The sequence below is a fragment of the Erythrolamprus reginae genome, chromosome 6 (genome assembly GCF_031021105.1).
Source record: "Erythrolamprus reginae isolate rEryReg1 chromosome 6, rEryReg1.hap1, whole genome shotgun sequence".
NCBI classification, from domain to species: domain Eukaryota; kingdom Metazoa; phylum Chordata; class Lepidosauria; order Squamata; family Dipsadidae; genus Erythrolamprus; species Erythrolamprus reginae.
This window is the reverse complement of record NC_091955.1, coordinates 54206271-54232739: the sequence shown is the minus strand read 5'-3', so window position 1 is coordinate 54232739 and position 26469 is coordinate 54206271. Positions and strand designations below refer to the sequence as shown.

Here is a 26469-nt window from a genome sequence, read left to right as displayed (position 1 = left end):
AGCATTAGTGATTCCAGTGGGGTTTGGGATATTGTTATGTCAAGGAAAAATCAGATGCTATTTCTATTTCCTGTGTCCAGACCGGGGCGGATTGCTCCAATCTGCTGCTATCAGTGCACTGCATGTGTGGCATGAGAAATCTTGTGTATGCGCACACACTACACTACTGCATCCGTGTGTGCTCCTAACATGATTTTGCATGTGCAGGAAGCAAAAATGCTCTGAAATCTCGTGAGGAGACATATGCATGCACCGGATTCCACAAGCCCAGAAACAAAAACAAAAAAATCACTGAAATATCTTGCGCATGTGCATCCCCTCGTGAGATTTTGCTTTTGCACATGTGCAGGAAGCAAAAAATACCAAAAGTTAAAGAAAAAAGATGGTGGCCTCTGAAGGACTAGCACTGGATGTGCAAATTGCACAATCTGGTGGCTTCTACTGGTGTGTAGTCACCTACCACATCCGTAGCAACCCACCACTGGTCCAGTCTTAGTTAGCACACTTGAATAATCTATGAGTACAGTGAGTAGACCATGTTTTTTTAACCAGAATAACATATATTATTAATGGTCAATTAACTCCCTAATCAAATTATAAAAGAACATGAGAGAAGAATAGAAGAACAGAGGTGGAGGACAAAGCAGCAAGTCTCCAGTAGAATATTCAGGGGCCAAATGGAACTGAGTAGTTCCGGAAATACTTCCTCGGAGACAAGAACTGAAGCAGATTCTGAAAGGTCTGAGTTTATAATAAAGTGCTAAAAAGCACTCACTCACTCACTCATTCCCCCCCCCCTCCACATATATGGAGATTCTTCCCATAATAAAGATTGCTTTAATTCAATTTTGTTTTTACTAATTATTTTAGTTTTAGAAATAAAAATTCTTATCAACAATGATGTTATAATTCCATCTCCTTATAATCTTACCATAACTGATAATTTGGGTTAAACTGCTAATGTATATTATGCACTCCTTTGAAAAAGTTTCTTTTTTATTTTCAATATTGGGGGGGGGGAGGAAGGAAGGAAGGAAGGAAGGAAGGAAGGAAGGAAGGAAGGAAGGAAGGAGGAACTTATGTTTATACCAAGATAATTAAAAGATATTGAGACTTCATAGTGAACATTCTACTGTTTCATATTTACATTATGAACTTGCATACAAAATCAAAGTGTGAAAGTTGCAATTCCATGCTATGTTTTGTTATTTCCATCCCTTTCCACACTTTTGAGAACATGATTTAGAATCAGTGCTGGAATATGTCCAACACATCTGCACTATGAAAATTATGAAAAAGAGGAAAGCAATTTATTTGGCAATGCAATGTTTATAACAAAAAAAAAAATCAAAAGAATTCTACCTTTCATGCAAATATGCCTATAGATACTGTATATTTGCATACTCCAGAATTCCTGCCATATAAAAGTACAGGAGGTTTTCTTTGTACTTTGAAAAATAAGTACTCCTGGCAGGGACACTATTTAATTCATTGATCTTTGCAGAAGTGCTGCTTGTGCCATCTAATTTAGTAACCCAGTTATGACTCTGGTAACCCAATATATGTTTTATAAATGGAATAGGAAAAGAACAAATACAAAACTATAGAGAAAGAATATTCAATAACTTAGCCAAATGTTATTAAAATTCAGTCAAGTTGAGGTATGAAGCTGTAGGAAATGTAAAAAAGGGTGTTTAGCATCTTGAAAAGGTTACTAGAGGTACCGTATGTATGACACAGCAAAGAACAATGTGTGAGGAGAGGAAGGCCATAGCTCTGCCTTTCAACTTTTGGGAATCTTAAAACAGGGCTGTAATTATATTTAACCCCCCCCCCCACATATGTGGGGCAAAGAGAGAAAATGGAAACAGAAGGCCTTTGGAAGGCAAATCTCTTCTATACTCATCTTTAACCATCTTCCCTGTGGTAGCAAAAATGTCTCAAATTTTATTGCAGGCCTTTGCTGCCATATTTGGGAGAGGTGGGAATAAGTCTACAAAGCAAACTTTTTTTTCTGGAGATCTTTTGCATCTTTTGCTATTTGAGGGAGAAAATCTGACTTTTATCTGCTATCAAACTGTAGTGGCTCAATATAAGATAAAGGAGGAGGTCTATGGAGTCCTAATGAAGCTTCAGAAGGACTCACATGGCTTGCAAGCCATCGGCAGCCCATTCCTAGTGTAATAGCTTGTTCCTAATTATGCAACTGTCTTTTGCCTTGCACAAACTGCATAGCAAATTAGGGATTCATTTAAGCTGGTTCAGAACTCAGAATCTCTGGAACAGGTCCTGCGTGGGTAATATACGCCAGAAAGGAAAATCCATATATTAGATTTTATGAATAAGGCATGGCACTTTTATAGTTTTTATAACCAATCATAGAGTGTTTGAATACAGATGAAAAACAGAGAGGGAAATGTCACATTTAAAAGACACAACTCGGGTAATAGACTCAAAAAAGAAAAAAAGATTGGCCTCAGACTTTGCTACTGAACTGACACAACAACATTGTTAACTGAAGCTCATCTTGATGTATTTTTATAATGGGAATTCCAAAGAAGGAGCAAGAAGATTCCTCAGTTGTTAGTGTATGTATATCTATTTCTCTATAATATCTATCTTTTTTCTATATAACAAACATTTAGGGCATTTTCTCCTCCTCTTTTCAAATCTGCCTTATATTTTGATAACAGGGAATCACATTTCCAATTCAAATGTCAATTTTTTTATCTACAAGCAAAAAATACAAGCAGATAAAAATCAAAGAGTTTTTAAAAATGAAACAGAAAAAAATGTCAGGATATGTTTGGTTGTTACCTGGCTTTAACTGCTACAACAATATATTTGGGTAGAGTTAGGTGGTTTTTCCTACTAGCTGTAGGGGGAAAAACCTGATGCATAATCAATATGCAAGTACTGTAATACTCTCCAAATTTTATATTCTATTTTGAACTTCTTAAACACTTCCATCTAACAAATGCCCAATGGACATAATTGCATACAAGATAAGATTTTAGCATTTAATTTAATATATTTAAGGATTATCCTTTTGTGTGTGTGTATGTGTGTGTGTGTGTGTGTGTGTGTGCATGAGAGAGGGGGGAGGGAGAGAGGACTATTCACTCTGAACAAGGTTCATAATCCATCAATTTATGCTGATATGCAAGCAAATGAATATAGGTGGGATTTTATTAATTTACTAATTCTATGTTAATTCTATGCTAATGCAAATATTAACAAATATTCATTAATGATATTTTAAAATGCTTTAAGCAATCATCTGTTTGCTTATGAAGACTATATAATATAGCATATGATAAAACTGACAGTTTTCATAGAACTATGCTTTTAAAGAACTATGTTGAAACAGATATGCAGCCAATTCTTTAATATTATCAATGGCATACAATACATAATGCTTAGAAACTAGATTTATTTTTAAATGTATTTGTCCAGTTAATTTTAAGTAGGAAAAACATCACAATCAACTAACAACAATAGCAAAAAATACACAATAATGTTATTATCTTGATTGCGTTTCATAATATATTTCCACACATAAGATTTGAGGTTGAAATAAGGGGGACATAAAGCATAGTTAGTTATAAACTACATGTACATTATTTTAAAGGCTGAGTCAGTAATATGAACTCCTTTTCAAGATGTACGGCCGCCGGGCTTTGTTAGCATGTAATTGTCGTTTCAGAATGTATGGAGTTTTTCTCTTCATCAGATCTTTATCTTGACTTGCATTCTCTGGATCATAAATATCTTGTTGGAGCAACTGCTGGCAATAAGGAGAAAATATGGAATCATTATTTCCCTTGGAACAATTCTTCTGAGAGGAATATTGTTCAGGTTGTCCTGAATTCTGCTACTTAGTAGGAATAGAGATGAATGTAGCAATATAATTTGAAAAAAACAAGAACACAAACTGTCTGTGCTTGACTAAAATGATAAATTTCACTATTAACTTGCTAAGAATGGCTCCAAATCATTATCCAAAAGAAAATAATTAACTACGTATACAGTATTAATCCAAAATTATTGTTATACAAACAAAATTATACAAAATAATAAGATGCTAATTATTAATATTACCTCCCATTGCTGAAAGTTTCTGGTGTTACAGACTTTTTGAAGCTGATACAGTGTCAACATTGCTTCCAAAGTGAAGCTCTCAGAAGCAGAAGCAAATTGTCTTCTCATCATAAAATCTTCTTCAGGGTCACCTGTTTCTTCTTCTGGATTGTTCAGGTTGCTTATGAAGTCACAAATATTCCAAAGTATTAGTTTCCACTGGGGTGATTTTGCTTTGTTTATCTGAAAAGGGCAAGATCCACTGTGTAAATTATTTATCCTTCTATCAGCAAAAGGATATTATAGAGGAATGGGAGGGAAGTATAATTGAACCGCTATTATTTATTTTCAGAATCAAATGACAACTTTGACATGGAAATAGGACATCATAGGAACAACCACATAAATACATTAAGAAGGAGGAAACTATTATATTGTAAGCCAAAAATGTATGCAGGTAAATAAGAACAAGGCTACATTAGATATAGTGATGTCACCAGTGGGTTGCTACCAGTTCCGGTGATCTGGTCCAAACCAGGAGGAACCCACCCCTGATCTATCTTTCTATCTTTCTATCTTTCTATCTTTCTATCTTTCTATCTTTCTATCTTTCTATCTTTCTATCTTTCTATCTTTCTATCTTTCTATCTTTCTGTCTTTCTATCTTTCTATCTTTCTATCTTTCTATCTATCTATCTATCTATCTATCTATCTATCTATCTATCTATCTATCTATCTATCTATCTATCTATCTATCATCTTTCTCAGGGTGGGTTCCACTTACCTTTGTCACCGGTTCGCATTGTGATGTTTTGTGTGCCCTTGTGCAATTCTGATTCTATGCATGCTCAGCAGCTATAATCAGCCCAAAACACAGCTGAAAAGCTGATCAGCTATGCTTCGGGTGAAGGAATAAAGGTAAGTATAAACCTGGGGAGAGGGCTCTTTTTCAAGCAGCAACAGAGGAAAAAACTTCCAAACAGTAAAAAATTTGGACACCCCCCCCCCCAAAAAAAAGGTGATGGTGTCCATGGACCAGCACCGACCGAACCAGATCCTTGATGCCAATTGTGATGTCACCAGCAGGCCACTATAGGTTTCACTTGAAATAAGAGTCCTGGTCCAATCCGGGAGGAACCCACCCCGATCTGTCTGTCTGTCTGTCTGTCTGTCTGTCTGTCTGTCTGTCTGTCTGTCTGTCTGTCTGTCTGCTTGCCTGCCTGCCTGCCTGCCTGCCTACTTATCTATCTATCTATCTATCTATCTATCTATCTATCTATCTACCTACCTACCTACCTACCTACCTATCATCTATCTATCTATCTATCTATCTATCTATCTATCTATCTATCTATCTATCTATCTATCTATCTATCATCTATCTATCTATCTCAGGGGTGGGATTCCACTTACCTTTGCCACCATCACCCCTCTCTCTCCCTCCCTCCCTCCATCCATCCATCTCTCCCTCTTTCAAACATTCTTCCATTTTTCTGGTGCCATCTTGGAGTTAAGAGTTTCTACACTGGAAACTGCTGTGGAAGGTGTTCGTTTATGATATTTTCCCCTGGGATTTGAATGAAACTTGACAGACTAAGAAGCAGACCTACAGACACACTAGTCAACAACCATATAATGAAATAAACTAATTTGAGTACTCTATGCACTGAAATTATCTTCCTCTTTTTAAAAAATTGCATTCATACAAACTGAATAAAAACTGAGATAAAAATGACAGAACTAAAAGAAATACATGTCTGCAGACTTCAGAATCTAAATAGGAACGTAACTGAAATTATTGTTCAAGTCATGTGTGGCATATAAAAACTATACTCCTTAATTCTAACAGTCATATCTAAGCTTCAATAGCTATAAAATCTTACTTTCTGATGATGCAGTTAGAACCAAGTCCTGTGCACAATTAATTAAGACTTCAGATTATTAATAATGAATAATGCTATAGCTCAGAAAGATGAATTAATTAATTATGAAAGAAAATTAGCAGGTTTATTCCCTCCCTAGCTAATATATTTTCATCCACAGTCTCCCCAGTGCAAGGGGAGACTTCTGCACATGATAGAGAAAATAAACTCAGTTGCATTTCAACTTAAGTATGACGGGATTTTTTTAAATACAAAATGATCATAGCTTTAAATAACCGGTGTTCATACTATGTCATTAATAATCATATTGGCTTGTCTTTCCAACTCAGTAATAAGCAGCCACATAACAAACTGATCTCCATAGCTTCTCAGCTCTAAATCAGCTCTAAACCATCATTCTGGAAAACCATCTTGTTACCTGACATAAATTTAGAAACTGAAGTCATCTATATAAAGCAGATTATCTATGTGAAAATATATATGCTTTCCAGAGTGAATACATAGCAGTGAATCCAAAACTTAATTTTATATTAGAACTTTGTTTCTATTTTTATTTTTTTCTTGAATTTGTCTGTTACTGCAGTTCATAATTTAATCATGGTGTCAACTAGCCTTGTAGGCAGGGACAAATTTGAATAACAATGTTTTGAAATATCTTCCTTGATGATGGAAAATTGGCACAACATGGCAGAGACTTTGAATATATGTCTCCTTTAATTTTAAAATAGGACATTAAGGGAATATTTCTGATGATTAAAAAAAACTAGATACTTTTTTCATAATAAAATAGGACTGCTTTTGATACAATATGGGAAATATGCATTGATTGTGATTAATTTGAAGATTTTAATTATTCAGCAGGTGTATTCTTGTCTATTGGCATGATAAACTAAGTTCCAACACTTTCTTGTGAAAAGGTGATGAGCCAGATGTTTTTCCGGAGAAACATTGGCATCAAGCAGTTACATTAGTCATTTGTCTGCAAAAAAATGTTTCTAAGAGTATTTCATTCTTTCTTAATTCCATATCTCCCTCTTTCTTGGCCTTTCTCCTTGAACCCACAGTATAACAAATGTAGTTTAATCACAATAATACATTATGTTTTATTTTGTCTTTTGCAGCATTCAGAAATGAATACGTGACCCTTCCCAGCATTGTCATTTTGTAAATCTCTTAATTTTACAAGCACCTAATGTAGAACTGAGAGAAGGTCCCACATTAAAATGCAGTATTATTTCATTGAAATATAACTCGGACAGTCCTCAGGTGGAGTTGACTACCAAAACTTTATCTGGATACACCAAATTTGTTCCAGATTGGCATCTACATGCATTTTCACTGTGGCAAGCTTATTGTCAATTAGGCTACAAGTCAAATTAACAATATTATTACAAGTATAGAGTAGGGAAAGACCAGTATTGAACTAAGAATATTTTGAATTGTCAGTCATTTTAATAGACATTAAAATGATAAAGTTATAGACATATATTACAAGACATTAAGAGTGAGGCCTTAAAATTAAGCTTGACTATTGGACACTGAGCAGATACGTTTTCAGAGGCAGGAGCTATTGTGAGATTTGTGGAATATAATAAGAACTCTACATTTTAAAAACTGTATGTAAAATACTTCTTTTTTAAAAAAAAGCAAATAAAACATTTAAAATAAAATAAATTTGAATTGGCTGAAATATCCTAATGTGCAATACAGTACTGGCAAATATTTGTAGCTCAGGTATAGGATAAAAGTGAAGGTTCATTCTCCGAGCTTTTGGGTTGGTTTCCAAATACTTAGTTACCAGGCCAAACTTTATATTCTATTTTGAACTTCTTAAACTCTTCCATCAAATAAATGTCCAGTGTAAATAAATTGGTAAGAAATATCTTGGACACCCATCATGCACAATTCTTGGGCACATATTGCAGCAGCATTCATGCCCTTAGCATTCAGTTAGTGTATTACAGCACACACTTCAGACTTGGAGGGAAACAGAATGAGAACGCTCATCTCTAACCTTCACCACAATGCCAGTCAATGATCTACTGATTACTGGTACTGTTTGTTCTCTTCCACTGGCTTCCTGCTACAGGATAATAATACCAACTTCCCCTGTGAAGATTCTCCATGAGAGCTACGTGCCTTGTAACCTTACTTTCCGGATAACCCTCATATATTCTTTCTTGCTTCTCCCTTAGAAGAGGAAGTTCTGCCTACTGTACTATTTCTTAAAACATCATGAAAAGATGTCTGTCCAATATGCAAAAAAATGAGCAAAATACACTTTAGCTCTCTATAGCAGTAAGCTTTTCAATAGTTTTGTGAATTATTCTGTTTATTATCTTTTAGGTGCTGTTTTCCCCCCTAAAAAGAATGAACAATTATAATCCAAGCATTATAATAATGACTGAAATAATTTACAATGTTTTCAAATAATAAATGAGTAGGTTTAGACTACATTTAATAACCCCCTTGCCACAATCAAACCTCAGATGTGTGAAGTCTTTTCAATGTGTCATTATTTATCTGAAGAACTGCAGGAAATGGCTGAGAAAATGAACTTTTTAATATCTTCCACAAGCAGCTCCTACCCCAGACTTAAGCTGTTCGGTCATAAACTATTCAGTTTTAGTTCCCATAACCACCCTTTTCCCTTGAATCCAATGACACAATCAATTATTGAAAGGAAAATTTCACAGCAATGCCCTCTGTCTAGAGTCATTTGCATCAAAAAGCCATGATGTAAAAATGTCGGGCTCTTCAACTGTAGCTGTGGTGCTTAAAAGCAATAGCAATAGTACTTAGACTTATATACCTCTCCAAAATGCTTTGGATAACTCTCTGAGCAGTTTACAAATGTCAGCATATTGCCCTCAAAAATCTGGATCCTCATTTACTGACCTTGGAAGGATGGAAGGCTGAGTTAGCCTTGAGCCAGTCAAGATCAAATTCCTGGCAGTGAGCAGAATTAGTTTAAAATACTGCACCACTGATCCTAAGGTGCTATAATGGAGCACAGAGATCCAGGTTCTTGCAAATCATCAGTTACAGATGCTCACTTATCTTTGGGCAAGTCACAAAATTGTTTGTGGGCTAGTCACAAAATTGTTTGGGGGGGGGTTGAAATAGGAGAAAGGGACATTATCTACAAAAAGTCTGGCAAAGTATGGTACTCAGCATAGATCAATTTAACAATAATATTTTAAAACAGAACAAAATCAATCACTTGTTATGCCTGCGGCAGTTTGTACCCACTGCTATTTTTCTGCCATCCCCGCCCCCCATTTCTCATGTTTCTTTGGACATATGTTTCTGCACCAAATGCCCTTTAAGCTGCTCTTGAAACTCAGTAATTATTGCTTGTTGACTGAAACATACTGACTACCAATGTATGTCTCATTAGAACTGCTGGAGAGGTCAGAATTATTTCTTTCTGAGATCTTAAATGCAAGCCTGATTTTGCATGGTTTCCCTTGGACACCCAAATCTTACTCATCTTGCTTCATCTTCTTCAACCTTCCCTTTCTTTTACAAAAGAGCTTTAGCAGAGATGTCAGATAGCTACAGTGAAGGAGACTATGGGAAATTTCCCCCCCAAATTTTTTTTATGTTGCATATATTTATTTTTGCTTTATCATTACTATATAAAATGCTGACTGTCACATAAATAAGCTAAGCTCTAAAAGTAAAGTCTGTCCTATATGGAGAGGCTATAATTGGATGTTCTTAGTTTTCAAACATGGCAATCAACATTTTGGAGGCTGATGTTAAATATTCTTTTGTCTTGTAAGGTTGCTTGATATCCTGGATTGATATCCCAAGCTGATCAACTGATAGGATCTAATATTTATGAAAAAGACTAATTAAAAGCACATAGGTAGCCTTCAAAACCTTGAATGTGACTCCTAAAATTATAATTTTAAATATGAGAGGAAGGAACAATCCTTCATTATCAGTGATATGTTAGATATTACTGTGAGACTGACCAGATTTCAAAGGTGAGAGATGACACTAATGAAAACCTTAAAATCAGGACTCTTATTTCAAGTGAAACATTAGCTGATTGAATTAAGATCACCTTCCTCTTTGCTTAGAAGCTTTTCAGATAAAATGCTTCCACATTATATGTCCAAATATTTTTACACTCAATTTTTCCCGAAATTTATCTTTTTTTTTTTCAAACAATGGATTCACAAATGATGCCCAAGGAAGTACAGAGATAAAACTATCCAGTTACATTTTAATGAGGGTCAGCCGAAATACCAACAATACAGATATGATTAAAAGTTGAGCACACAGGCTCAGATCACCCAAAGGCTGAGAGATATTATAGTTCAAAGAGTCTTGTGGCAAACTGCTGAAACAATTTATGTGGAAATATAGGAACTTTGATTCATCTCCCCACTTTCATTTTCTTTGATTATTATCAGTGAAGGACTACCAAAATTTTTACTACCACACTGTGGCCGTGGCTTAGGCAGGACGCCCTGCATTTTCTTTCAACATCTTTCAGTGCAAATTGGGTGCTCTGGGGTGGACCTCCATTTTTGCTACCCCACTGTGTTCCCCCACCCCACGTCCGGGCAGTAGCCCACCCCTGTTTATTATGTATATAAAATTTCCAAGGTAAAGACAGAAACATAAATTTAATTGGTTATAATCCTCCATTCATTGCCATCCAACAGTTGGTTATTTTCTACTTTTTAGTACAACAAAGTCAAAACACCTTGGAATTTCTTTGTGGTGATAACCATCATGTTAAATAGAAAACATTTAGTACTATAATGGGTTTTTTAAAAATATGGTACAATTACTCACTTTTCATAGAAATTTTCCAATTTTTTCAAACTCCTCCCTCTTAAATTAAAATGCCTTCCTTTTATTAATCTGATAATACTGCCAGAAATCATATTTAATTTCTTAAAATATGTAACTGTTCCAAACTGAATTGTTTGACTAGATTGAAAACTTCCTTGTTCCACAGTTTACTTCGATACTTCTTTTTTCTCTCAAAGTATCTGCCATGTTGTTCTTGTTTTCAGACAAAGGATAATAGAATTTGGCTGAACTGCGGTCCATTTTCAGAAAACTGCAGTACTTGGTAGCTAACCCAAAAAATTTAGTCTCCCTAAGGAAATATACATGCCAATGTAAAAGAGTTACTTCATAATGCCATTAACTGGGTTTGATATGCTAATCATCAATATTTTATCTGAATGGGAAAGACTGCCTTCCCTTGAGCATGAAGAAAATTGTTCATTTTTATTTTTATGTTTTTGAATAAACAAGATTTTACTTTTAAAATCTGGCACTGAGGAGATCATTCTGCTGGCCAGTCTGCTGGGTTTGTTGTATGTTTTAGTTCAATAATATCTGGAAGACCACATGCTGAGCAAACGTAGCAGTTAAAACTAACTTCAATGCAAGCAATAGAATAGAATGTGGTGGATGCGTTTAATAGATATTAGGCAAGCTGCATGATACACATGGCTATCTTGCCCAAGAAGAGGAGAGCTAGAAGAAAAGAACCTAGGGCAGTGATGGCGAATCTTTTTTGCCTCGGGTGCCGAAAGAGAGTGGGCATGTGCTATCACACATGCACGAGTGCCCACACCCATAATTCAATGCCTGGGTAGGGCAAAAACAGCTCTGCCCCCCCAGAGGCCCTCTGGAGGCCAGAAACAACCTGTTTTCTAACTTCTGGTGGGCCCAGTAGGCTCGTGTTTTGCCCTCGCCAGGCTCCAAAACTTCCCTAGAGCTGGGGGAAGGTAAAAGCGCCCTGCCCCATCCCCCGGGAGGCTCTCTGGAAGCCAAAAACATCCCACAGAGCCTCCGTGCAAGCAAAAAAATCAGCTGCCCCCCACACACATGCATGTTGGAGCTGAGCTAGGGCAACTGCTCATGTGCCAGCAAATATGGCTCTGTGTGCCATCTGTGGCACCAATGCCATAGGTTCGCCATCACTGACCTAGGGGAACAATTTAGAGGTAACTAAAGGTAAGTGACTCACTTTACGTAAAGTAGGGCATCTGTCCCTAAGAGGAATGTTTTCTTCATCATATCTGTTTCATATTTCTCTTGGGCCACATAAATAGAAAGGAAAATACAGATAAACACAAACTCATAAATCATGTCTTGTATATTCCAAAATAGGTAGTCCTTGACTTACAACAGTTTGTTTAGTAACCATTCAGTTACAATGGCACAAAGTGAGTTATGACTATTTTTCACACTCATGATCATTGTAGCATCCATATAGTCATCTTTCTGTTGACTGCTTAAGAACTGCTGATTGACTGCTTTTTCTATATTTTTATATTTAGCTATTCTTATATTTACCTGTTTTATTTTTATGTTTAATTAATTTAATTAATTAATTAATTAGCAACTAGTGTTTTAATTAATCTATATTTTTAAATTAATTATTGGAGGTTTTAGTGATGGATGTTTTTAACTATTGGAATTAATGGAGTGGAATGAATGGGGGTGGATGGGAGGGTGGTGGTGGATGGGATGGGGTGGGATTATAGTATGTATGAGGTGAATGGATACAAATGAAATTCTTGGCACATCTGATGCTGGAGAGACAGGAGGAGAGGGGGCACCTATCCCTGGGGTGACAGAGGGTCAAAATATCCCGGTCTTGCTGGGAAGAGGCAGATATGGTGGGAGCCATGGAGCTAGCCGTTCCAGGGGAAGGAGGGATTGCTGCTTAGTAGCAATTCCTTCTTCCAGCTCCATGAGCTCAACTCAAGGCACTGGTGAAGAGTGTAATCCTGGCCCTGGGCTCAAGTTGCTGCTACTCAATGCCAGGTTAGTGGTAAATAAAGCTCTCCTCATCCGGGATTTGATCCTGGATGAGGAGGCCGACCTGGAATGTGTGACCGAAACCTGGCTGGGCCCAGAAGGAGGAGTTCCTCTCTCTGAAATTTGCCCAGCCGGCATTCAGGTATGGCATCAGCCCCGACCCCAGGAAAGGGGGGCAGGAGTGGCTATTATAGCCAGGGAGAGCCTTTGCCTACGTAGACTTGTTGCTCCAGAGATTGCGGGTTGCGAGTCCCTCCTGGTGAAGTTGGACTTAGGAGTTCAGGTGGGCTTTTTACTCACGTACCTGCCTCCCAGCTGCGTGTCAACAGCCCTGCCTGTGCTGCTTGAGGAGGTAGCCAGGCTGGCGGTAGGGTACCCCAGACTTATTGTCTTGGGGGACTTTAACCTACCATTGCTTAGTGAAACCTTTGGCCTACCACAGGAGTTCATGGCCACCATGACAGCCATGGACCTGACTCAAGTAGTACAGGGTCTGACTCATGAGAGGGGGGCATGCACTCGACATGGTATTCCTCTCTGAGCAACTGAGTAATGGTCTGAGACTAAGGGGCTTAGAAGCATTGCCTTTGTCATGGTCAGACCATTTTCTATTGCGGCTTGACTTCCTGGCTCCAATCCTTCCCCGCAGGGAGGCGGAACCAACTAGAAGGTTCCGCCCCAGATGCCTGATGGACCCAGAGGGCTTTCATAGGGTGCTTGGGGTTATTCCAGATACACTCATCCACAGTTCAGCAGAGTCTCTGACTGAGGTTTGGAACAAGGCTGCAGCGGAGGCTCTTGACCGGATTGCACTACTGTGACCTCTCCGCAGCACTAGACCCTGTAGAGCTCCATGGTTCAACGAGGAGCTCCGGGAGTTGAAATGGCAGAAGAGATGTCTAGAGTAGCGATGGAGGAAGAGTAAGTCCGAATCCGATCAAACACTTGTAAGAGCTCATATTAAGACTTACAAAGTGGCGCTCAAGGCAGCAAGATGTATGTACCATGCCACCTTGATTGCATCAGCGGAATCTCGGCCTAGCCACTCTGTTTAGGGTGACCCACTCCCTTCTTAACCAGGGGGGATTTGGGGAGCCCTTGCAGAGTAGTGCCGAGGACTTTAACACATTTTTCGCTGATAAAGTCGCTCGGATCCGGGTGGACCTTGACTCCAATTGGATAGCAGAGTCGACTGACAATGAGTCAGTTGAAGTGAGTGGGGCCCATTTTTGTCCACCTGTCTGGGAAGAGTTTGATCTGGTGACACCTGATGAAGTGGACAAGGCCATTGGAGTTGTGAGTTCCACCACCTGTTTACTGGATCTTTGTCTCTCCTGGCTTGTCTCGGCCAGCAGGGAGGTGACATGGAGCTGTATCTAGGAGATTGTCAATGCTTCTTTGGGGAGGGGGTCCTTTCCGACTATATACAAGGAGGCACTTGTGCACCCCCTCCTCAAGAAGCCTTCCCTGGACCCCGACGTACTTAATAACTATCGTCCAGTCTCCAACATTCTCTTTATGGGGATGGTTGTTGAGAAGGTGGTGGCGCTCCAGCTCCAGCGGTCCTTGGAAGAAGCCGATTATCTAGGCCCTCAACAGTGGGGTTTCAGGCTCGGTTACAGCATGGAAACTGCTTTGGTTGCATTGATGGATGATCTCTGGCAGGCCCGGGACAGGGGTTTATCCTCTGTCCTGGTGCTTCTTGACCTCTCAGTGGCTTTCGATACCATCGGCCATGGTATCCTTCTGCGCTGGCTGGAGGGGTTGGGAGTGGGAGGCACTGTTCTTCAGTGGTTCTCCTGCTACCTCTCTGGTCGGTCGCAGCCGGTGTTAGTGGGGGGGTCAGAGGTTGACCTCTAGGTCTCTTCCCTTGTGGGGTGCCTCAGGGGTCGGTCCTCTCCCCCCTGCTATTTAATATCTACATCAAACTGCTGGGTGAGATCATCCAAGGGCATGGGGTGAGGTATCATCAGTACGCCAATGATACCCAGTTGTATATCTCCACCCCATGTCCAGTCAATAAAGCAGTGGAAGTGATGTGCCAGTGTCTGGAGGCTGTTGGGGTCTGGATGGGTGTCAACAGACTCAAACTCAATCCTGATAAGAGGGAGTGGCTGTGGGTTTTGCCTCTCAAAGACAATTCTATCTGTCTGTCCATCACCCTGGGGGGGAATTATTGACCCCCTCAGGGAGGGTCTGCAACTTGAGCGTCCTCAATCCACAGCTCACATTAGAGAAACATCTTTCAGCTGTGGCGAGGGGGGCGTTTGCCCAGGTTTGCCTGGTGCACCAGTTGCAGCCCTACTTGGACCGGGAGTCACTGCTCACAGTCACTCATGCCCTCATCACCTCGAGGTTTGACTACTGTAACACTCTCTACATAGGGCTACCTTTGAAGAGTGTTTGGAAACTCTATATCGTGCAGAATGCAGCTGCAAGAGCAATCATGGGCTTCCCTAGGTATGCCCATGTTACACCAACACTCCGTAGTCTGCATTGGTTGCCGATCAGTTTCCGGTCACAATTCAAAGTGTTGGTTATGACCTATAAAGCCCTTCATGGCACCGGACCAGAATATTTACGAGACCGCCTTCTGCCGCATGAATCCCAGCGGCTGGTTAGGTCCCACAGAGTTGGCCTTCTCCTGGTCCCGTCGACTAAACAATGTCGGCTGGTGGGACCCAGGGGAAGAACTTTCTCTGTGGCGGCCCTGACCCTCTGGTACCAATTCCCCCCAGAGATTAGGATTGCCCCCACCCTCCTTGCCTGTCGTAAACTTCTTAAAACCCACCTCTGCCATCAGGCATGGGGGAACTGAGACATTTCCCCTTGCCTATGTAGTTTTATGTATGGTATGCTTGTGTGTATGTTTCTTATATAATGGGGTTTTTAGGCTTTTAATGTAAAATTGTTATTTTAGACTTAATATTAGATTTGTTATTACATATTGTTTTATCTCTGTTGTGAGCCACCCCGAGTCTGCGGAGAGGGGCGGCATACAAATCTAATTAATTAATTAATAATAATAATAATAATAATAATAATAATAATAATAATAGTCACATGATCAGAATGCGGAAGCTTGGCAACAGGCTCATATTTATGATGGTTGCAGTGTCCCAGGGTCATGTGATCCCCTTTTGCGAACTTCTGACAAGTAAAGTCCATGGAGAAGTCACTTTCATTTAACAACCATGTTACTAACTTAACAACTGCAATAACTTACTTCATAACAATGTCATAAAATAGGACAAAACTCACTTAACAGATGTCTTACTTAATAACATACATTTTGGGCTCAATTGTTGTCATAATTCAAAGACTACCTGTACTAATCTGTTTATAACCAATGCAAAATAAAATATTGCAGTGAATAAATCAATATTTTAATGGTTACATAAATCACATATTTGGCTTGCCTTTTTGGTGAAATCCATTCACTTTTCATTTTTTAATTAAATTTGTTTTGTTTAGGATGGATTCCTTGCTCTGATTTTTCTTCCTCTTCTACATTAATTAGCTTTTTTGAGTTTTTTTCTACTTTTCTTTGGGAATCTATAAAAACTATCTTGAATTTAATCCCAAAATAAATATTTTTTTAGCCATTGCTAGAAACAGAGAATCATTATTCTTAATTTTGACCATCTTGCTTAACAAAGATTAGTCCAAAAAAGCCAGTACATAAAAGCTCAATTTAAGGATAAAAAAAGAAGAAAATTACTATCACAGCCCTGCTATGGAGGTAGGTATCATCTGTCCAAAATCCTAAAGATCTAGCACAATTCAGAGAAATCATAACTGAATTAAATGGACAAAAATCTGAAATAATGATGGTTTATATTTGATAATATTTCTTCCACTTAGGTTCTAAACATTATTTGACCTCTTCAGATTTTACACACACACACACACACACACACGTCTGTTTCTTTCATGAAAATGAAACTTCCCATGTCAGTTTCATATAAACTATTGAACGACAATTACTCATTTTCAGAACATGTGTTTATTAATATTGATTCTTGGCAGATGGAAAAGTTGAACGTCTGAACAAAATACAACCCCCCCCCCAACCTTACCCATTCTATTTATTATATAAAAATAATAGTTGACTTGAAATTTAATATGTGAGATTAAATGCTGCAGTCCTCATATCTGTGTTTTATTGTACATAAAGTCTGTTGGATGGGATGGGTGTTCCACCTCATCAAAGCATGAAAGCAACAAGCTTCTCTATATAAAGTACCTTTTAGAGGAGATCACTTAAATTTTCCTTTTTTCAGATACATTATTGACCTCCTAGGCAAAATCTTCAGTGTTGTGATCTGGGAGAAGTCAGAGATTGATTGGAGAATCAATTCTTCCCAAGATCATAGCACTTGAAGATACAGTATTGCCTAGACAGATAGCAAAAATGGAAAACTAAGCTGAGAGAATCACAAGCCAATATTGGGCTATTCTCTACACCTGCAGTTTATTTTTTTTCTCTTTTCTCCAATGAAGCAATGTAGCCACTCTGCTCTGAGATGTCATTTGTGGATCAGCTCCAAAGTGTTGCTTTTCATAAATTCTAACTGAAGAGAAGAATCTGTTCAAGTATTTGTTTACTTCCGACTTTTATATGTATGAATATAAAAGTTATGCATGCATATAAAAGTGTTAGTATCTTTCTTACCACTTGAGGTTCTGAAAATATACAGAGCAGAGGTGGGTTCCTACAAGAATAGCTAATTGCCTGCAGCTCTGCGGCTCTGCAACGTGAGTGTGGGATTGAGTGCAATTTTGCTTACCACACCTGTGCAGGTAGCAAAATCTCACATGGTAATAAACGTGTGTGTGTGTTTCAGCAAGGCTTTTAAAATCTTGCCGAAATGCAAGTGCATCCCTGTGAGACATTTTGGTACCTTGCACAGCTGCGGAAAGCAAAATTGTGTTCAATCCTGCACTCGCATGGCAGAGCAGGTAGCAAAATCTTCCATGGGGATACATGTGTGCGTATATTTTGGTGATTTTTTAAAAAAAATCTTGCCAAAACATGCATGCATATGGATCCCCATGTGAGATTTTGCTATCTGCACAGGTGCGGGAAGCAAAATCGAGTTCGATCCCACACTTATGCACCAGAGCTGCAGAGCTGTGCGTAATTAGCCATTCCTGTAGGAAGCCATCACTGATACAGAATTCAGGTTTATGACTTTACGTAGAATTCCGAAAACTCTGCTTTCATTTAATTATTTCTTATGTTCTTAATGGCAAAATATGCATTTCAGTGATGTGAAATTTAAATCATTTCCATACAGACGGATCACATATTATTTAAATACCAAATTTACCATGCAGTTATTTCCATAATGGCAGAGCTCTCCAAAATAGTTATTAAGTGCCTGAGAACATAGATTGTGAAATCCTTTTTAAAAATCAGCCGCATCAACATTCCTACTTTGAAAGATGAATTCTTGCTATTGTTGTTACCCTTCAAAACATGGGGGCCCTGTGTATGGTCATTTTTAATAGGTTTAGGGGAATTGTTTCTTTGTTTTAAACTTTGTATAAATTTAACCACATATCATATTTGTTTTCTTAGCACTTCTGATCACTTTTCTTATATGAAAGAAGGCTATTTCCTGGTCTATAATATTATGTTAATATGAAACTATGAAGATGGAACAAGGTAATTTGATTTTTAGTTGATGGTTTGCAACAGAACAATTTGATTGATTCATCAAATATGCTGCCGATTATCTGGATTTCAGTATTATAGTCTTGAAATTGAGATTATATTTCTTACTAATTCAGTGAACTTAGTGAATGTTTTATGTTTTCCAGAAAAAAAGTCTTACTGTGTAATAAGCTTAGGGAGAAAGAGATGACATTTATTCAATTTAGAATAAGAGGAATAATATTAGATTCTAGCATAACTAGTGCCATTACTGAATGCAGACTATGATATTACAAAATTATGCAATGAACTAGAAAAGTTATAAATAACGCCATGCAAATTTTCAGTGATGAACCTAAAGTAATAATAATAATATTGGCTACAGTTTACCAACATTTAAAAGAAATACATCATTTTCATTCTTTTTTATTCATGGAAAAATATAACCAGCTGCATAACAGGATTACATATCAATGCAATACATTTTTGACAACAAAATATTGAAAATTTGCTTACATTCTTAAATCACAGATTAAAGTGTATTTAGAGGATTTGGGAAAGGAGGAGTTATATGCCTGTCAAAGAAAATGTTCTACATTTTGCATCTATGAGGTCCTGAGATGATGTAATCAAGTATGAGGAACATCAAAATTTCATTGCACACAAGCCTGTTATTCTGTGTTAACAGAATAACAGACTTGGAAGGGATTTTGGAGGTTGAACCCTCTGTTCAAGCGGGATACCCTACACCACCCCAGACAAATGGATATCCAATATGTTTTTAAAAATCTCCAATGATGGAGCACCACAACTTCTGGAGGCAAGCCATTCCACTGATAATTGTTCTCACTGTCACAAAATTTCCTTTAATTCTAGGTTAGATCTCTCCTTGGTTACAAGTTGACACCCTGTTCTTTATGGCCACCCTGAAATATTAGAAGACTGCAACCATTCATCTTATGTTTTAGCCGTCCAACCTCCCAATCATCTTCGTTGCTCTTCTCGGCATTTCTAGACTCTAAACATATTTTTGTGTATTGTGGTGATCAAAACAAGATGTGGTATTCACAGTGTGATCTTACCAAGCATGATAAAGTGGTATTAATACTTTATGTATAAATGATCTTGATAATATCCCTCGGTTGACGCAGTCTAGAACTGCATTGGGTCTTTTGGCAGCACACTGTTGGTTGATACTTAAGTGGTTGTCTATTAGGACTCCTAGATCCCTATCACAGTTTCTGCTGTTGAACCAAGTATTGCCTATTCTACATTTGTCTTTCTTGCCTAAGTGCTTTTTCTCACCATTGAATTGCATTTTGTTGGAAGAGGCTCTGTGTTCCAATCTGTTAAGATTCTTCTGTATCTTGACTCTATTTTCTAAGGTTTTGGCTATTCCCCCCCAGCTCAGTGTCATTTGCAAATCTGACGAGTTTCTCTTCTATCTCCTCATCAAAATTGTTTATGGAGATGTTTGAAGAGTACCGGAAGTGCTCAGTTTATGACCACAATTGAGCCCAACATTTATGTTGTTAAGTGCATTTGCCCCATTTTGTGATGTTTCTTGCCACAGTTGTTAAGTGAATCACTGCAGTTGTTCAGTTAGTAACACGGTTGTTAAATGAATCTGGTTTCCCCATTGCTTGTCAGAAGATTGCAAAGGGTGATTACATGACCCTGGGACTTTGCAACCGTCATAAGTACAAGTCAGCTGGCAAGCATTTGAATTTTGATCACATGACTATGGAGATGCTACAATGGTTGTAATATGATAAATGGGCACAATCACTTTTTTCCAGTGTCATCTTAATTTTGAACGGTTACTAAATGAACTGTTGTAAATTGAGGACTACCTGTACTGGGCCTATGACAAACCTTGCAGTACCCCATTTAATAATTCCTTGAAAAGGTTTGATTGTTTTAGTGTGCTGAATTGGTAATAAAAGAAATAGCTAATATTGCTATGTTACTTGAAGTTAACATAGCTTTTATCAAGCAAATTCTTTCTAAAAAATAATTATTCTGCCAATAATTATTTAACATTGTCCCATAATTACCTGCTGGTGGGAAAGTGTTGGCTAGTTAAGCAAAGCATCCATAACAAAAAGAATAAAATATTATTTCACACTGTCTTTTTATCCACATTTATTCTTATTTATTGTATTTGATTTAAGGACCCTTAATTCTTTATTTTATTTTATTTTATTTATTTGTCAAATAAATGTATAGAATAGTAGTAGTTTATATAAACATAGCATAAGTAAAAAAAAGTAACAACAAAAGAGGACAATAGGACAGTAGGACAGGGACAATAGGCACAGTGGTATGCTTATGCACGCCCCCTTACAGACCTCTTAGAAATGGGGAGAGGTCGACTGTAGACCATCTAAGGTTAAAGTTTTTGGGGTTTGGGAAAGAAACCACAGAGTCAGGTAGGCAATGATCATTCTATTGCTGAAGTCGTATTTTCTGAAGTCGAGTTTGAAGCAGTTTACATTTAGTTTGAATCCAATGTTCCCTCTAATTTTTTTCCGGTGTGGGCAGAAAAGTATAGTGTCTGAGTGGCAGTCACTTTGGGACTGGGTGGCATAGAAAAATAAAACAAACAAACAAACAAACAAACAAATAAATAAATAAAATAGGGAAAAAATTCTGGGTACTTATCCTATCTCTTCTCCTTTTCTCTCTCATGTTTCTCATTTCTCCCTCTTCCTCCCTTTTTCTCTCATTCTTTCCCTCTCTCACTTCTCTCTTTTTCCATCCCTGTCTCTTCCTCCCTTCCAAAAACAGGTGAGGGCTGGGGGTTTTTTTCCTCTATTATTATTTGAGTGCCCCCCTCTTCCTACCTGTTTAATGGTGGCCGCCTCCGTCTTGATGCGGGCTGCCACTGTCTTGTGCTGGGATTGGGTGGCAGAGGGGACCTGGCGGTGGCAGGCAGTCCCCAGCGCAGCAGCGGAAGAGGAGGTGAAGCTCGTGCTTCATCCACAGGGGGGCCGAGACCGGGCCCATCGCCCCCTGGCTCCAGGGGGCAGCCCCAGCATGGCAACGGGGGAGGAGGAGGTGAAGCCGGCTGCTCAGGGAAGTGGCACATTTGAAAAACATGCTGCTTTTCAAACGCACCGGGCTGCGCGGGGGGTATATTTGTGTGCAAGCCCACGCAGGCGCACACCTTAAATGGAACTATGTTTGAATCTATTACATGCTCGTGTATTGATGTGGTTGAAGATAAAGTAGTCATTAACAAGAAAGGACATTTTGGTATATGATTTTATGAATTACATTTAGATCAGATCGGGGGCCACGTAGTTGCAAATTGCCTAATCCCAGTATTTCAAGTCTAGTGAAATAAGGTATTGTGTTGCGAACAGAGGAGTGAGGGACTCTTATGAAATATTTCTGGACTGCCTCAATTGTATTAATGTCTGATATGCAGTGCGGGTTCCAGACAGCTGTATTCCAGAATTGGCCTAACAAATGTTTTGTGGGCTCCAAATCTCTGGTTAGCAGTGTAATATTTCCAGAGAAGAAACTAGATATTATTAGATTAACAACTTCTTAGTGCCTTTTTGGCAATGTTGTTACAGTCAGTTCAAGCACTTGGGTCATTGGATATGAGTACTACAAGGTCTTTGACAGAGTGAGGATCATCTACAAGTTTGTTTCCTCCAAGTTTATATTTTGTTTTCTGATTCTTTTTGCCAATGTGTAAGACAGAGCATTTTTTGGTTGAGATTTGATGCTGCCAGTTGTTTGACCATTCGGCTACATGATCAAGGCTTTTTTTGAAAGATATCAAAGATGCCATAAGATTTTAGTTTCAGAAGTAGTTTGTCAGGTACTACTGAGTCAAAGGCTTTACAAAAGTCTATGTAAACTGTGTCTATTATACTCAATTCAACTTATGTGTAGTATTATTATATATTTAAATATATATGTTTGCTATGAGTATTCCTAAATCCTAAAGAGGGAGGGGAGGGACAAAAAAGTGTTACCTTTGATGTATACATATTAGTCAATAAATCAGCTTCTAGGGCTTTCATTTCCTCTTCTGAATCTGCAAGTTAAAGAGAAACATATGTTTACTATTCCATTATAAATCACCAGCATTTGGATTTCATATATAGAATATAGAAATATCCCTTAAAGACAATTTTTGGTTAAGAACTGACTAAAATAAATGTTTGGCAAGTACTCCTTTCTTTACTTGTTAATTTATGCCATTTCATTGTAAAAATATGTTTAGTAATGAAAACAGCTTATTATTGGGCAAATGAAACATTTAAAGAACAGATCACCAATAGTGAAAGTAGTAGAATATGAAATTGGATTTCATTTCTAATTTAAGATACTTCTGTACTAACAGCAATGTACTGTATATAATTAAAAGAAGCTCTCATTTTTTTTAAATACATTGAATAACTTCAAACATCCTTTCAATGGAAGCTAGTTAACAGGTATTTTCTATGAGGAATATGTAAGTTACAGACATATTCATACACTGATATATTATTAATAAGGATACTGTATGTGTAGCACAAAAAGAGATTTAAAGTTTCAATGTATTTAATTTAATTTCCTGGTCATTGCCCTGTTCAGTATTATGGTAGGACTTGAAGAATGTCTTAATAAAAGAAGGATGATATGTTAAAGGGAAAACTGTTTTTATCCAAGTAGCAGCAGCAGCAGTAGCAGCAGTAGCAACTCTATAGTTGAGTGTAATTGTGAGTGATAAAATAACAGTCATAGGCAGATCAAAAATAAGCCCAATTGATACAAATAGCTGAACTCTTGTGATTTGTTGTTGTTGCTGCTGCTGCTGTTCCATGTATCTCAGTAGACCTAAATTATTAGTAACTTTAATTGGATAGGCTCTAACTAAAGTAATGAACTGTATATTCCTAATTGAAAACAGCAAATAGTACTAGCTCACAAATGTATACAATATGACTAACATATTGCTTTTATCTTGCTTCTCAAGTTTACATCCTCAATACACTACTGTAAAATAAAACAATGTTATAAACCAGTGATGATGAACCTATGGTATGGGTGCCACAGGTGGCACATGGAGTCAAATCTGCTGTCACGCAAGCTGTTGCCTTAGATCAGCTCCAACCTCCATGTTTGTGCCAGATAGCTGATTTTTGCTCACACAGAGGCTCTGGGAGGTTGTTTTGCTTCCAGAGAGTCTCTAGGGGTGGGGGAGGGCATTTTTACCCTCCCCCGGCTCCAGGGAAACCTTTGGAACCAGGGGAGGATGAAACACGAGCCTACTAGGCCCACCAGAAGTTGGGAAATAGGCTATTTCCGGCCGAGGTCCTCCGGGAGTCAGGGGAAGCTGTTTTTGCCCTCTCCAGACATTGAATTATGGGTATGGACACTCGTGCATGCACAATATTGCACACCTATTCTCTTTCATCACCCAAGGAAAAAAAGATTCACCATCACTGTTATTAAAATGTCTCTTTAACAGAAAGCAATGCACTTTAAATCCACTATAGTACAAGTGGCCAACAAAAAGCATAAAACGTTATATTTCACAAAAAATATAAAATGTTGCCAAGATAGTAGGGAACCAGAAAAATAAAATAAAAAATAAATCAAGAAGTACCGGTAGGTGATGGCATTTTAAAAATTATCTGTAAGGGTGAAAGATGAATGAAAAATAATATGGTTTAGTGGTCTATTTTTAAGGGTTATGCAGTGATCCAGATTTGAAGAAGAAACTATGGTGTAGAATATATAAGCATGCACATACTGAATTAATGGGTACTGACTTAAATCAATTTCATCACCCTCTTCCCCTAGGACCATGCATGAGCCCAGAAAAAGAGAGAGCTCTTTAAGTTTAAGCAGTAACCAAGAGGTGCAATGTGTTGTCCATGCATGCTCTGAAACATATTCCCACCCTTTGAATCCAAATTACTGTATGGTCCTTTTAGTAAAATAAATCCTTCAAATGCCAATGACAAAGAATTCAGAACACAAGAGCTCAGGAAATAGGACAAGGGGGAAAAGCTAAACGTTTTCATCAGACTGTTCACACTTTGACTAATTCTTATAATAAATGTAATCAAAATTAGAAGCTCAGTGAGATTATTGCTCCCTGATATTCAGGGATCACAGCAAAATTGTTAGCAATTGCCATTAATTTTCCTGAAAAAATTATTTATTTTTATTTAATTAGAACAATTATTAAAATAAAGCATAGAAATTTAAAATTTCTATGCCCTCAACAAACATGGGTATTATTTGTCTATAAAAACAAAGATTAAATACTATTTCTTTGCTTATTGATTTAGACAGTTATGATGCCCAAATATTTGAAACTATGCAAAAGTTTAGTAGTGAGTTAAAGCTAAATTTTACTTTTAAAAGTAGAATTATTCAATATACTGGAATGAAATAAATAAATAAATATAAAAATATATATTTAATTCTAAAATATTCTCTGGGGAAATTTTTAGCAGACATCCCTTAGTAAAAAAATGCACATCTGAGGCCTGACTGATTTATTAAAAAATTAATAGGTTCATAACAGCTGTACATTAAATTATGATTTTCATTAAGATGCCCAAATAAATAAGCAAAAAGCATAAGCATAGGAATCTCTCAAGTATTGTGTAACCTTATTGATTTTATATTGCACTTGGAAAAGTTTAACGTTTAATCTACGATTTCACTTTTAATGATTTTTGAAATAGATTATAAAGAGAACACAACTTTTTAATATATATTTACCCATGTAATAGGCTGTATTGCTATTACCCTGGTCATCTTCTCATTTTTCTCACCTATTCATCTTTCCTACTACCCTCTCCTTTTGAATTCTATTCTATTCTATTCCATTTAAAGCCTCTATTCCACAAACTCCAGCTGAAAAAATTAAAGATGGGAATAGGAAACTGTCATCCCTCCTAGCTAAACCAGTCCAGGGGACAAAAGTCATAAATGCTAATGCCACTTTTATTATAAAATAACAGGAAGAAAAACTTGCGAGTCTGAATGCCTTCCTTCTTCCCTTTTATTTTGAACTAAGGAGGGTCAAGCCTGAGATACTTTCTCAAATTACATTTTTGCCTCTTTTTATTTGATGGTTGTCTTGGTTGCAGCTCTTCCTCCTGCTTTTCCAAGTTGTTTCTACAGTCCATTAAAGAATCCACAAGCCTGGAGACTGAAAGCATGGAATTTCCCCTTCCCTGTGCTAATTTACAGGGCATTTCAACAAGTCTGGAAATGCGGTCCCTGTTCCCAGGACGATCTGCCTCAAAGAACCTCTTCAGAAAGAGAGTACATAGCTGTTGAGATACAATTCACCTATTTTTAGGGGTCAGACTGAGAAATGAACCGGACGATTGCAAAGCTTTTCAGAAACTCGCATTTTTCCCTTTTAATTTTTAACCCAACAGATTCTCTTTATGCTAGAAGAACTGCTTTATATTTTATATTTGAAGCTAACTTTTTAAAATTGACCAGACATTAGCCTCCCTGCATTGGACAACACAAACTCCTCCCATAGTAGCAGCACCGCCGGATTAGCCTAAATCCTTCTCCCAATTGGAAGGGAAGCCGTGCCAAAAAGAGAGAGCGAGAGGGCGCACCTCGGAGCTTACCTGAGCCCAGGCTCCAGGAAGCGGACGCCAGCAGCATCGCGCACACCAACTGCATCTTCACCATTCTTGCTATCCACTCTCCCTTTTCTCTCTATAAAGTGAAGTCCATATACAAGGAGGCAAGCTATCTGGATGAGAGTCGCGCAAGGGGGGGGGGGAAGAGCTGTTGCCTTGAGCTGATTTTTAAAGAACTGAACCCTAAAGGAAGCTCCGGATGTCCCCTAAGTATATAAGCAAGCAGGGAGGGGTGATGTCACGAACGCGCAGCAGCCGTTTTCTTTTTAACCAAGCGTCCGCCCGCCTGCTCCGTCCCCTCCTCTTCTTCGGAGCGAAACTGACGCGATTCCCCCATTAGTTGCGCTGTGCTTCACACTTCCTGAAGCAGAAAGAAAAGGGCAGGGGAGCGTGAGACAGATGGCGCCAAAAGGGC

General features: G+C 38.0%; 1 protein-coding gene across 2 annotated transcripts; it reads right to left on the bottom strand.

Moving 5' to 3' along the window:
* Positions 1 to 975: 975 nt before the first annotated feature.
* NTS (neurotensin) lies at positions 976 to 26469 on the bottom strand. 2 transcript variants are annotated; one of them, XM_070754774.1, is made up of 4 exons: positions 26040 to 26409; positions 22419 to 22480; positions 4102 to 4323; positions 976 to 3784 (listed from the first exon to the last, which is right to left on the bottom strand). In XM_070754774.1, the coding sequence occupies exons 1-4, from the start codon at positions 26101 to 26103 to the stop codon at positions 3638 to 3640; spliced, it is 495 nt and encodes a 164-aa protein (XP_070610875.1). In that variant the 5' UTR covers positions 26104 to 26409; the 3' UTR covers positions 976 to 3637. The 2 variants fall into 2 exon arrangements, with proteins under 2 accessions (XP_070610875.1, XP_070610874.1); XM_070754773.1 differs by having other exon boundaries at positions 3374 to 3787; positions 26040 to 26469.

Excerpts from the sequence above, each read along its gene's own strand:
- NTS (XM_070754773.1), bottom strand. The coding sequence starts at position 26,103 with ATGGTGAAGATGCAGTTGGTGTGCGCGATGCTGCTGGCGTCCGCTTCC. Across the intron at positions 22,481-26,039 it reads TTCCTGGAGCCTGGGCTCAG|ATTCAGAAGAGGAAATGAAA; the intron begins GTAAGCTCCGAG and ends TTTAACTTGCAG. Across the intron at positions 4,324-22,418 it reads CTAATATGTATACATCAAAG|ATAAACAAAGCAAAATCACC; the intron begins GTAACACTTTTT and ends TGCCCTTTTCAG.